Source organism: Nyctereutes procyonoides, unplaced genomic scaffold (assembly GCF_905146905.1).
Source record: "Nyctereutes procyonoides isolate TBG_1078 unplaced genomic scaffold, NYPRO_anot_genome, whole genome shotgun sequence".
Taxonomy (NCBI): Eukaryota; Metazoa; Chordata; class Mammalia; order Carnivora; family Canidae; genus Nyctereutes; species Nyctereutes procyonoides.
Window position 1 is genome coordinate 7,417,618 of NW_026575021.1, and position 13,720 is coordinate 7,431,337.

The following is a 13,720-nucleotide window of genomic DNA, read 5'->3' on the forward strand; positions in this document are numbered from 1 at the left end:
ATATGAAATAGAGTATTTTATTTTCAGGATTTGGTATGAATTCTCCTGATAGGTTTGAAAAACTAGACAAAGACCATACAAAATCAGAAAAACTACAGGCTAATTTCACTCATGAATTTAGATGTAAAAATCTTCAACAGAATATTAGATAACAATGGACTGCCTGGCTGGCTCTTTCAGAAGAGCCTGGAACTCTTGATCTCGGGATTGTGATTTCAAGCATCATGTTTGGTTGTATATTACATAAATGAATGAGTGAATGAATGAATTTTAAAAACTGGGGAAAAAAAGATTTGGTATGGATTCAAAAATAGATTTATTTTGTCTTATAGACCACATAAATAATAAAGTACATTTCTGCTAACTGTAATACCATTATATACTTTACACAGTTTATCACTGCAGTTATGTCCTGGTCCATTCACAGTGGAGTCATAGCTCTGTAATGGCCAATGTTAGAAACTAACTTCATTGCACAGAAGGGACAAATAGAAATAATATTGTTCCCTGAACAGGCATCATTTTTTGTTGTTGCTTTTTTATTAAAATAGAAGAAGGAAGGTGGGGAGGGAGCAAATATTAGTGAAGTCTAACACAATGGGTACTATGCTGCATTGATGAATTTATAAATTGAGGGTACTTTTATTCATTGTTAGAACATCATTTAATTTTGAACTGTGCTTATAAGATACAACTTGCAGTATAAATATCATCTGTAAGCCTAGAGAGGTTTTTAAAAATTCCTTATGAGGGAGACAGAACATGAGAAACTTCTAACTCTGGGAAACGAACCAGGGGTGGTAGAAAGGGAAGTGGGCGGGGGGTGGGGCTGACTGGGTGACGGGCACTGAGGGGGAACACTTGATGGGATGAGCACTGGGTGTTATTCTTTATGTTGGCAAATTGAACACCAATAAAAAATAAATTAAAAAAATAAAAAATAAAAATCCCTTATGATAGCTCTAAGTTTATTCATGATTAGCAAAATGAACACATGCCACATACATGACTCCCAAGTACCTAGTAATTTTATATAAAGGAAAAAGATGTTTTTTTAACAAGTTTAAAACTTTTTTTCATTGTGGTAAAATATACATGAATTTTACCATGTTAACATGTACAGTTCATTGGTATTGAGTACATTCATACATTTGTGACCATCATTACCATCAATCTCCAGAACTTTTTCCCAAACTGAGACGCTATATCCATTGAACAATAAGTCCCTTGTCCTCCTCCACCATTCTGCTTTCTAAACACACAAGTCTTTGAGTTTGACTACTCTAGGTACTCTAGATCAAATGGAATTGTACAATATGTGTGTCTTTTGTACTGGCTTATTTCACTTGGCACAGTGTCTTCAAGGTTCATCCATGTTGTAGCATGTGCCTGAATTTTATTCCTTTTATTATTATTTTTTTAAGAGATTGATTGATTGGGCAGCCCAGGTGGCTCAGTGGTTTAGTGCCGCCTTCAGCCCAGAGCATGATCCTGGGGTCCTGGGATCGGGTCCCATGTCAGGCTCCCTTCATGGAGCCTGCTTCTCCCTCTGCCTGTGTCTCTGCCTCTCTGTGTCTCTCATAAATGAATAAATAGCGTCTTTAAAAAAAAAAGAGAGAGATTGATTGATTTAGTGAGAATGGAGAGGGACAGGGGGAGGGAGAGAATCTTAAGCAGGCTCCACATTCAGAGCCCCGTGGGGGGCTTGATCTCAGAACCCTGAGATCATGACCTGAGCTGAAGTCAAGAATTGCACACCTAACCTACTAAGCCACCCAGGGGTCCTAATTTTATTCCTTTTTAAGGCTAAATAATATTTCATTGTGTGAATATACCATGTTTTGTTTATTTGTTCATCTGATGGTCAGTTGGGTTGCATCCATTGTTTTGCTATTGTGAATCATGCTGCTATGAACATGAGTGTACAAATATCTGAGATCCTGCTTTCAGTTATTTTTGCATATATATCTAGAAATGGAATTGCTGGATCGTGGTAATTCTGTATATAATTTTTTAAGGAACAGTCCTACCATTTTCCATAATAGCACTATTGTAATGTTCCACCAGCAGTGCATGTTCCAGTTTCTCCATATCTACACCAACACTAGTTACTTCCTGTTTGTTTTATAATAGCCATCTGATGGATGTGATATAGTATCTCGTTGTTGTTTTGATTTGCATTTCCCTAATGGTAGGTGCTGTTCAACATCTTTTGATTTGCTTGTTGACCATTTGTGTATCTTATTTAGAAAAACATCTATTGAAGACCCTTGCCCATTTTTTAATCACATTGTTGGTGAGTTATAGGTTGCTTTATATATTCTAGTTATTAACACCTTATTGGATATATGATTTGCAGATAATTTCTCCCACTCTCCCACTCTCAAAGGGTTTCTCTTTCCCTTTGATACACAAAAGTTTTTAATTTTGATGTCCAGTTTATCTATTTTTTTCTTTTGTTGTTTGTGCTGTTAGCATCCTGTCCAAGAAATCACTGCCCAGTCCAGTGTCATGAAACTTTCCCCCTTTTTTCCTAAGAGTTTCATAGTTGTAGCTCTTAAGTTTAGTGCTTTAATCCATTCTGAGTTAATTTTTGTATGTGGTGTAAGGTAAAGGTCCAACTTCATTCTTTTGCATGTGGATATCCAAAAAATTTATATTTTGTGATCATTTCATTTTACTATATATATTTTTGTTTTACTGGTATTCCCAGAGGAATCCTTAAATATGAAACAAAATTGGAATGTACAGCTTTTAAAAACTAAACTGACAATATCATTGGATATATTTTAGTGTTCAGCCCGCTGCCTTCTATAACCTATGCCTTATACTTCTGACTCCCTTTCTTTCCTCTTAACAGATTTTCTCAAGGTCAGCAGCTCGTGACCAAATTAGTAACTGCGCCTGTAGCTTCTGTAGCTTGTGGGGCAGTGATGGTACCTAGCACAATGCTCATGGGTCAGGTGGTGACCGCCTACCCTACTTTTGCTACACAACAGCAGCAGTCACAGACACTGTCAGTCACACAACAGCAGCAGCAGCAGAGCTCCCAGGAACAGCAGCTCGCTTCAGTTCAGCAACCGTCTCAGGCTCAGCTGACCCAACCACCGCAGCAGTTTTTACAGGTAACTCTGCCCATGGGGAACTCTCCTGAACCCATTTACTTCTGTATAGTGGAATTAGACATTAAAAAAACGGTTTTGGAAGTCATCTGAAAAATCCATAAAAGCTTATTGTACAAGTTAAATTTCTGGAAGGGGAGAAAGCTTGTCCCGATTAGCTGTTTTTTCTTCCCTTGTTTGGTCTTTGGAAGACTTTTAGCTCTGCTGTGGACATACCCAATTGTCTGAACTACTAGATAGAATAAGTAGCTACTTGCTGTCCACATCAAGGCACTGTATATAGCACTCTGCCTAGCTAGAGTTTCTGGAATTCAGACTCTTTCCTCCTTTTAGTGGCCCATCACACACCACTTCTACATGGCAAAGGTATCAAAAGGGATTTTTAGAAGAATTAGTTATAGGCATTATCTTAAATTACTATGTTGGATTAAATTTTATAATGATTTTGGTTATAAGTTAATGTCAGAGGAGAAATACTGTGGCAGGCTGTATATCATGATTGAGAGCGTGGGCTCTCAAGTCAGGCTGCCCTGAGGTTGAGTCACTGCTATGCTACATACTGTGTGACCTTTGTCAGGTTACTTACTAAAATTCAGTTTCTTTATCTATAATATGGAGATGCTAATAGTTCATACCTCATGGGTAAACAATACATGTAAATCACTGAAGATAGTTACAAGGTACAAAATTAGCTGTCATTTATGAGCAATGTTTTGATTAATGTAGTAAACACCCAGATTAAATATGTAGACACATATTTCATCACATATCCCATGTATCAGTAGACTAGATCTACTTATCTAAAGAAATGGAAGAAAGTTACCTACGTTGTGATCCTCAGGAATTCAGCAGGATACATTTCTGGACCTTAGTACCCTCCCTGGAGTACACAGTAGCAGATTATGACAAATGAAACCCAGCTTTTTCCCTTCTGAGAGCAATTTTGAATAAAGGCTAGCCCAGATATGTGCTGGAGATGATTCCATGCAGGCCACCACATACGTACTATGGGAGTTTTAGAGTTACACAACATACGGTGTGATTAGAAGATTCAGTATTATACTGTATACAGGGGCATACATATGTCAGTAATTTAGCACCCTTGGTATTATGGTGCTAATAGAGTTCTTAACTTGGTGATAATAGAAAATTAAAACAGATTAGTTGCCTAAATATCTCTGAGTCGTACTGACAGTCCCTTAGACCTTAAGACTGTATTGCAGCTATTAATGACAAGGTTAGCTATTGTTACAAATGAATTAATGACAATAATTTATAACAAGTTATAAACTATTATCTAGAGGAAATAATACTCAGAATTGAGCAAAACCTTAAAGAAGTTGCTTAAGATCAAGTCTTCTAAATCTATCAGGGAACAAAGGCCCTTAAAAGAACACTCTTTTCTCCCTCACTTCTGAAGAAAGAATTCCAAAGACAGGGGACCCCCTAAAGAAATAAGATGAGCAGCACCATTTAGAATACGCTTCTGTGTAGATAGTAAATACACAGTTTGTCTTCTTTGATCATGTAACCTCCGGCTCCAAAATATGCCTCTGTTGTAATCCTGTAAGGCTCACAAATATCCTGAGTTCTTTATGTTACAAAAACTTCTCCTAAATCACAGAAGTCCAGAATAAAAAAAAGCTTTTCTAGGTCCTTGGCAAAGATTAAGGTTCAAGGATCTGTCCTTCTGTGTGTATGCTTATATGTGGGCGTGGGTGCACACATGTCATTTATATATATTTGCAAAAATCTCCCATCACAGTCCTATGTTTAGATTAGGAGCCCTGCATCAAGTTGTGTTGTCAGTAGGAAGGAAGGACATTCATTGTAAAAATCCACTTTCTTTGGGCTAATTTTCTTTGTATCACCAGAAATAGTAATCAGATGAAACAGGTTCAAGGAGTTGAGACTTGGCCCAGGGTTACACAGTTAATAAATGGCAGAGCACAATTCACATCCAGACCTTCTGATCTGAAGATCCTGTGTCCTCGTTTGGCTTGTTTGTTTGTTTTTTTTTTTTTTTACACCACACTGCTACATATAGGACTTAAGGCTCTAACTTTGCCCTCATTTTTGTGGTACTTCTAAATAATAGTGATGTTAACATTTAATCTTCATATAAACCCAATGTGGAGGCACTGTGTTTATTTTGTAAATCAAGAAACTGAGCCCCAGAGAAGAGAATAGTTTGAGCAAGTCCCCTGTCTAGGAAATGGGTTAGCCAGAGTTTGAACCCAGGGGCCAGTGCTCTAGGCTACTGAAGTGCTGCTCTGACCTCTGAACAAGCCTGTGCAGAAGGCATTGTCATTTGACCTCAGTATTTGTTTCATGTGTTCTTGGCTCTGCTTACATTTTACTGTATTTAAAATTGTGGTCTTTAGGATCTATAAAGGGAATAACTGTGGTTTGTCTCAAGATGTAGATTTATTTCTACAACAAAAGATATCTAGCTCAGATTCCTTAAAAAATAAATTAAAAATTCTGTGTTTTCAAAAAGAAGGGAAGCCTCATAAATCTTTTCCAAACTATTGTTTTTAAATAAGAGGTCAAAAAGGATGTAGGTTATGTGGAATTTAAGGATTCTGTCCCTATCTAGGGTAAAAAAAAAAACTTGAGTAAATCTTAATGTAATCAGTGTAACTGGGGTAAAGCCATATTGTATAATGCATTTGTCTTTTAGACTTCAAGGTTGCTCCACGGGAATCCTTCAACTCAGCTTATCCTCTCTGCTGCGTTTCCACTACAACAGAGCACTTTCCCTCAGTCGCATCACCAGCAGCACCAGTCTCAGCAACAGCAGCAGCTGAGCCGGCACAGGACTGACAGTGTGACCGATCCTTCCAAGGTTCCGCCACAGTAGCGCACACGCCTCCTCTCAGACCTCGGGGGAGGAAGGGCTTGTCCCATAACAGTTGCTCAGATGATCTGAGGCTAGAAGGAAAAGTTCCAGCAGTTTCACAAGATGCAGTATTGAATGTTGTAGTTTCTGGAATTCGTTAGCAGGGAAAATGCTGCCTAGTGCTACAGATGTATATTAAATACCAGCCAGCAGGAGATGACCATGGGGCCATAGCCAATTCTGACAGTGTTTTACTTGCCCAGTTATTTTTTTGATGGAAAGAGTATATTGCCAAACGTTAAGAAGCTCAGCTATGAAACATGACCTCCAGTCAATGAGAAAGGCACTAACAATGTTCGTAACTTTTAGTGGTTCTGTGCCTGTTTTCAAGTGTTACAGAGGACACACCACTGTCATGTCAGGGGTTGCTTACAATGATGCCATGAAGGCAGTCCAGTAGACCCAGTAGGCCCCCTCCCCCCTTTCCCCTTTCCTCTCCCTTTTCAGATAATGATTGGATAGTGATTAATTTCAGAATGCTGTGTGGTTCAAATTCTCTATGTACAAATGCTGTAAAAAAAAATTATGTATGTGTCTGGATAAAAGGAGAGAAAGCAAAACATTTTGTAAGCTGCATGAAAGCATTATCTCCTCTTAGGTATATTTCCTTAGATTCTGACACCATGTGCAAACTAGTAGGTTCTCTGTTTCCCCTTATGTTTACAACACAATAGTGTTCTACTCACTTTTCCGGGGCACAAGGCTTTTTGTTCATACTTTGGCTGTGATGTCACAGTTTGTTCAGTGAGGTATGATGTGCTGCTGGGAATGGATATTTTTTTCTAGGTTAAATTATTGAAACAACAGGATTTCCAAGTTACTCAGAAATATCCCTCATTTCATTAATTTTCATTTATGTTTGAAAATAGGATTTGCACTGCTTTATTTTAGGTGGTTGGAAGTTTTGGTCACATATTTTGATATAGTTCATAGTTGGAAATAGTTGTGTAAACGGCTTTCAATAAGCCTGAAAGTCATTTCAAGAATGTTCCAGTTATAGGAGTAAAGTTTGCACACAAAAGATTTTAGGCACTTTTTAACATTCTCACTGGTGGGAATTTTAACTTTTAGGATCTGTTGGGATCTTTTTATTATCCTTCACAATTTCAATGCTTCTTTTAGTCAGAAATGATTCAGGGTTATTTGAGGGGAAAAAAACCCATAGTGCCTTGATTTTGATTCAGGTGATAACTCACCATCTTGAACTCATTGTCTGGTTTCAGTAGCAGTTTTGAAACCTTAGTACATTTTTAACAGCATGTGGGTGTCAGTGCCATTATGATTCTCCTAAGTTCCCATGAAGACTGCTTTGAGTCTCTTGGACTGGAGGTAGAAGTAACTTAGAAATAAAAGGTGACATCCTAACACTATCAGAGTCATTGATGTGATCACACAAGTGTTTTCCTAAATCAACATCTTCCTTCCAAGCTAAACAGATAGTTAAGAACTACCTGTAAATATTTTCTCAATATTATCTTGATAGTCCACAAAGAAAAAAGGAGTGGGAATTGGCTTTGCCTTCACCATAACACTAGAATATTGTAACTCACATGCTTTCTAAACATGCACTAAGATTTCATTTGGCAATATTAGATTCTAAAGGTAATAAATTCCAACATAAATTACATTTAAAAAGCATTTTATAGATTTTTATGGTACTAATAATTAAATTTACAACTATAGAGCAAAGGAAGATTCATGGAAATACCGTATTAGAATATCAAAGATTATTATTGAGGAAAGGGAGAATAGCAAGCTGTAATGAATCAAAATTGATCTTAAAAAGAGTATGTATAACAGAACTATGGTTGTTAAACAGAAAAAGGTTTTGAGCAATGAAAATAATCTACTACAGAATTGCTCTTAAGCTCACTTCTTAAGACTTTCCTGTCCTCCACTTTGCTCTCCTCCCGAAGGGATGTACTTTGTCTTTCTATAGACAATTGTACCTGGCCACACTTAAATTAGGAAGTTAGAGTGAAAAAGAAAATAACCAAAGAAAGTTGGTACCTACCCTTCTACAAAGGAAGTGTCACTAGATACCAATCAATAACTAACATATCAAGAAGCTCCTCTTCTAGCTAAATGATCTGGATGAAGAGATTTCTGACTTTCTCATGAATGTCAAGAATAGTTGTCAGTGTGTGTGTGTGTAACTTGAGCATAGGTGCACATAGACGGAATTGACAACAGGAGAATATGGCAACAGTATTAATTTTCTCCCCTTTCAAATTGCCTTTCTCAACCTTATCATGCCATTCCATATATATATCTGAGTTGTGCCTCATTTGTTTATTGGCAATATCTAGTGGTATGGATCACAGAAGATCTGAAGAACTGTTATATTAAGATTTATCCTCTAAATACCATATTTACAAGGAAAGATGGTCAACTGTGAGTACTGTGTACTTAGGTTAACGAAGGCAAAGCGTAAGGCAAGCCGCAAGGCCAATCTGTAGGTAGACTATTCACATTCTCAACAGTTCCTTCAAGTATCTTCCATCCTCATAAATATTTGGAAAGGAGAGTTAGATAAAATGTTGTTTTATAATTCCTGTTGTTCCTCACAGCTCTTTTTCACCCTGCTTAGAATTGATTGCTGAATAGAGAGGAACAGCTTGCTGCTTTCCCTCTGCTTGTCCGTATGAAGTCGAAGAGCTAGTAAGCACCAGCTGCTTCCGTTCCTTTTGTGCTTTCCTCCCGCTTTCCTTGCACTTGGGCCCAGAGCTGTCCCTACCCCTCCCGCCCCCTGCCATCATTGAGACTTGAGTGTTCTGATGAAGATTCGGCCTTCGCCTGTTCTTCATGTCTGTAGCCAAAGTTGTTCCTTAAAATCCCAAATCTGTGTAATGAAGAAATACCAAATAGAGACACTTTGCAGCTACTTAAAAGTCCTTACCTTCCCTCTGCTTGACTCTCACGGAGATTCGTTTTTTCCTGAAAATAATTTTATTCTGAGTGGCACTTTTTAGGTAAGAAATTCTCTCGAAGCAATGGGAAAAGGTCTGCTGCTCTGCCGTCACCCTGCTTTGGACGGCTGTGGCACTGCTGTCATGTTGTTCAGCAACTCGAGTGAGGACTGCGAGGATCAAGGTGCTGCTAAGAGTGGTGTCAAACCTAGACACTCAAAAGTTACTCCGGTTTTGGGGTAGAATGTATTGGAGAAAAAGCAAATAGGAGGGATGGGGATCGCACAAGAGCAAATACCACCGTTCAGTCTCTGAACTGTGTCCTAAGCTGAGGGGGTGATTTGAGCCCCATGCTCTGCATTGTCACTTAAATCTGGTTCAGGAATGTACTAGAAATAAAAGGATGCCAGTGACTGAATAGTTGTATGTTACAGAATCCTCAGTGCAGAATAGTGAAAATGCTGTTTTTGGTTTCAGAAGTGCTAGAGTCTTCTGGTCATTGCCTTAAAGCTGTTTGCTTGCAGTTAGTTCAGGGCACAGAGAGACGCAGCTCAGTGCAGGGCATCGTGCTAGAGGGAGAGGAGTCTGTTCAAGAAGCCTTAGGAAGGGGCCCCTTAAAATAGTACTTTCTCTGGCTCCACACAGGTGAAATTATTGTAAACTGGATATTACTCGATTTGTTTTCTGATGTTTCCACTACAGTGAGGTAAACCTTTTATTTAAAGTGGAATGCAAATAGCATTTTACTCTAGTATTGCTCATTTCTACCTTTTTTTCCTCTATTTCTTTGATGATTGAAAGTTTGTTGGTGAACATTTGTTTAAAACTCATTCAAGTCTGTAACCTCTCCAATATCTGTGACCCTACTACTCTTAGTCCTTGGGAGTCAGTGTTGGAAGGTATAAACACTGGATATTACTATTGCTGAGTGAGTCTAGCCAAGAGTAAGTGGATTGGAATTTTCAAATAGTGGAAAAGAAACAGCACAAAGGCACTTGCCATTTTAATAGTGATTAGAAAAAGAGACCCTTTTAAGTTTGTTTGGGTTGGGTGAGCATTCCTCTGAAAGGAGCTTCTGAAATAAATGCAAAGGAAAAGAGTCGACTATTTTTATAGCATATTTAATATATTTGTATATAACTATGAATATAGTAGGAACCCTCCACATGCCTCCCACTTTTCTAATTTACTCCCCCTTTTGCCATAGCACTAGCATAGCCTCATCCGCATGGGTAACGTGCCTATCGTCAGCCTACCAAAAGATAGTGCTGCTGCTTTCTGAGACAGGTGAGAGGACCCAACTCTCATGCCCGGGGATCCTTTCTGTAGGAATAGCACACACTCTTCAAACAACATACCACAGTCTGAAAGCATCATTTTGAAATGTAACAAGCACTTTATTGCAACTATTCATTTTGATAAAGTTTATTATCTTAGGCATTACCATTTCTAAAGGATCCCCAAATCATCACTTAGGTGAAATTTTAAAATGACACATTTCTGAGAAATGTTTAGATCCAGTGAACCGTAGCAGGTTTATGGGAGTGATTTCAAGGTAGCCAAATGAATTTTGACTTTGGTTTTGAATGTGATGGAGTCAGGAGATAGTAGATGCCTAGTTCCATTTCGACACTATTGTAAACCTATCTTGCCTATTGTGTGGACACCAAAAGAGACCAATGAGCCTGTTTATTTTCAGAGGTCTAGGAAAATTGCAACAGTGTGAATAGATGTGTAGAACTAACCTAAAAGTGATTGGTAGTAATATTTTAGAATACGATACTTTCACGAATTATTCTGGGTGTTTTAAATGTGCTCTGAAATGTTGGCATGTCATTTCAGTGTTTCCATTTGAATTGCTCTTGTAATATTTTTGCACAAAAAGGACTGAGAAAAAGACTACTTCGGTTGAAGAAAAGTATAATTTGGTCTTATTTTTAAGATGTCCCCTGTGGAAACTGTGGGGATGAATTTCGTTGGTACAGTTATTAATTCAGGATATTTAAAAAACAGTATTGAACAGCTCACAAGAAATTAAGCCAACGTGGACATTTAAAAATTAAAACTTTCTTTCCATGTGACTGTTTTTGCATATTTTTCCCCTTGTCGTAATTTAACACTACATTCCTTGTTTTTCATAAATAAAATAATACTTTGCAGGTTCTGCTTTGAGTATTTAACAATATTTTGTAAGTTGCCTGGGTTTTCCTAAGGAAACAGTCTTTAGTGAAATAGGATATAGTTTATGAAGAGACTGTTTAAGTGGAATTCCATCACCACCACCAGCAAACACTGAGGTGCTGCATTAAGTGACAATCAAAATAGTGAGTATTTATGGAAGAATTTAGAAAGTGATTTTTAAAGACGCAATTGCTTTGAAAGCAGTTCTCTGGGTTTCTTGAATGAAAATGGCTAAATGTATTTATTTATATTTTAAAATATCTTCGTGTTGTTTTCTCATCAAAGTGATTTTACATTGTCATGTATTTAATTTGTGGTTTGTTTTGTTTGCTTTGTAATCTTTTAAAGAACTGACTCTTCTTATCTGGGGCTCAGTCTCTAGCCTTCATGAGGACTCTCCCTGGACCAATCCAAATCTGTTTTACTTCAGGACGGCAGTGGAGGGACAAAGCCAGATGGTCCTTGCACTTCCTTCCTGTTCTCAAATTAATAATGAAAAAATAAAGGTAACTCCTTCCAAATCTGCTTTGTATAGCTCCAGCCTTTTTCTAGTTTCACTTGCTGCCTTTTCTATTTTATGGGTACTTTTTATATGATCGCTTCCCCAACGCAGCCAAAGGCCAGTATGACAGAACTGATGGCACACATCGCCTCTGTGTTTTGCCCATTTGGGAAAATGTTAGTAAGACGATCAGCATCTTCTAATGGCCGTCACTATCATGTCCATACAAAAATCCACTTAAAGTCCTTAAATATAGGTGGAACAATGTATGTGCACTGTACTCTCTACAAAAAATGTTTGCTGTCTTTACATAGCATACTGTTACACGCTAGCTATACTGTTTGCTTGGTCCTTTAAGAACAAAAGTCCTCCATACACAGCACTGTCCACTGCAGTAGTGTCTGACCATTTGAAGCCTAGAAATTTGAGGATACTCCTTTACCTAGTATGTGTTGGAACAGAATTCTCCACGCCAGGGCTCCCCGAGCAGCTCCTGAATCTCACAGGCCAGGTACAGGGCATACTGTCCAGCTGTTGGAACGAACCCCTTAGAGAATGGTAATTAAAGCACGTCAACCACAAGTTGGATTTAGTATTGTAAAAAATGTTTAACTCTGAGGGTTACATTGAAAATGTGATTTTCCAAATGTATGCTTTTAAATTTTTGAGGAAACAAACTGTGACATCGCTTTAAAAATGACATTCAAATGTTTTATGTGTGTTTTGAGTTGGTCTGTAACTGGTGCAAATTCACTGCTGGCAAGGGTTGTGCCAGTACTCGAGTTAAAATGGAAGGAAAACTCTATTATGCTTAGACTGATGTATTCTATGTAACTAGACAATCATCATGAAGCAAAAAAAGTTGGCCAGGAAATGTCCTTTGGGTTTTTTTTTTTTTCTTTTTTTCATGTCCGCCAGAACAGCTGTAATTCTCAGACCATTCTAGAATTATTTTGAGATCTATTTTACTATGGCATAAGTTGGGGAAGGGCCTCGGTATGGCACTTGCACATTCACTCTATGTAGAGATTGAAGCCCAAAGATGAGTCACATTCAGTGCTGTACTGAAACCAGTTAGTGCAAAAAAAAAAGTTTTATCTTTGTAAATTTTTAATTGTTAACATCAGTTAGTGGCTGTAAAAACATACACCAAACTCTAATGTTCTGTGTGGTTCTTGGTGTGCTACTCTTGACATTTCTGTCCTTACTGCTTGGTTCTTGGTTTTAAATAAAAATTAGATGTAGCCCATTGTTCTTAACTTCCAGAAGAGTAGAGTTATAAGTGGCTAGCCGGTCTTAAGAATACCTACACTTTTCCTAAAGCAAACATTTAACTGAAATCCAAATTGATTTACAAAAATGAGACTGACATTTCCTAGGTAGGTATTATCTTCTGCCCAAATCCTAAATTGCACAGAAGCAAGAAGGGATAGCAAATGGTTTCAATGGTGCTACATTAGGTTTTCTGATGATTTTCATGAGCTGTTTAGAAATACAATATTATATAAAATGTGGATCATTCTGTTACCAACTTAATATTGATTGCCATTTCAATTTGGTGTTACAATTGGTTACACTTGTTTTTCAGAGCTGTCCTTTGAGAAGAGGTAAAATGTTTTTATCAGCCTACCTCCACTCAGGCCTCTTGGTGTATGATCATTTCTCCAGGTTATGATGTGCATAGTTTTTTAAAACCACATGTACTATTATTATAATGCTTTCCCATAGACTTTTGTAATGTATTCGGAACCTAAGATCCTAGCAAAAGAGCCAAGCAGTAGCATTGGTTGTTTTTTTGTTGTTTCTGTTTTTTTTTTTTCTTTTGGGAAATGTAAAAATAATTAGATCCAGACTTTGTTTCCTTATTCAATTTTAAAAATAAAAAATACCTCAGTGCTATGTTTTTCAGTATCACCTGCATTTCTCAAAAAATAACACCTGCTTTATGTGGCACATAACTTGTAAGAATCACGTTATTTTGGATTTTAAAGGAAGACTATTAAATATTTTAAAATCAGTACCAATGACATTTTCTTTTCTTTTATTCAGCAGTAGAGTATAACAGTATTAGCCATTTGTACCTTGTAGCTTCAAGTCTGAGCTA

General features: G+C 37.5%; 1 protein-coding gene across 9 annotated transcripts in view; it reads left to right on the top strand.

The window, feature by feature from the left end:
- CLOCK (clock circadian regulator) overlaps positions 1–13,645 on the top strand; it is a 134,716-nt gene extending 121,071 nt beyond the window's left edge. For all 9 annotated transcript variants that reach the window (XM_055340836.1, XM_055340869.1, XM_055340852.1 and 6 more), the window contains 2 exons: positions 2,861–3,125; positions 5,806–13,645. In XM_055340836.1, the coding sequence (XP_055196811.1) occupies positions 2,861–3,125; positions 5,806–5,985 (445 nt within the window). In that variant the 3' untranslated portion in view covers positions 5,986–13,645. The remainder of the gene's footprint in view (positions 1–2,860; positions 3,126–5,805) is intronic.
- Positions 13,646–13,720: the final 75 nt, after the last annotated feature.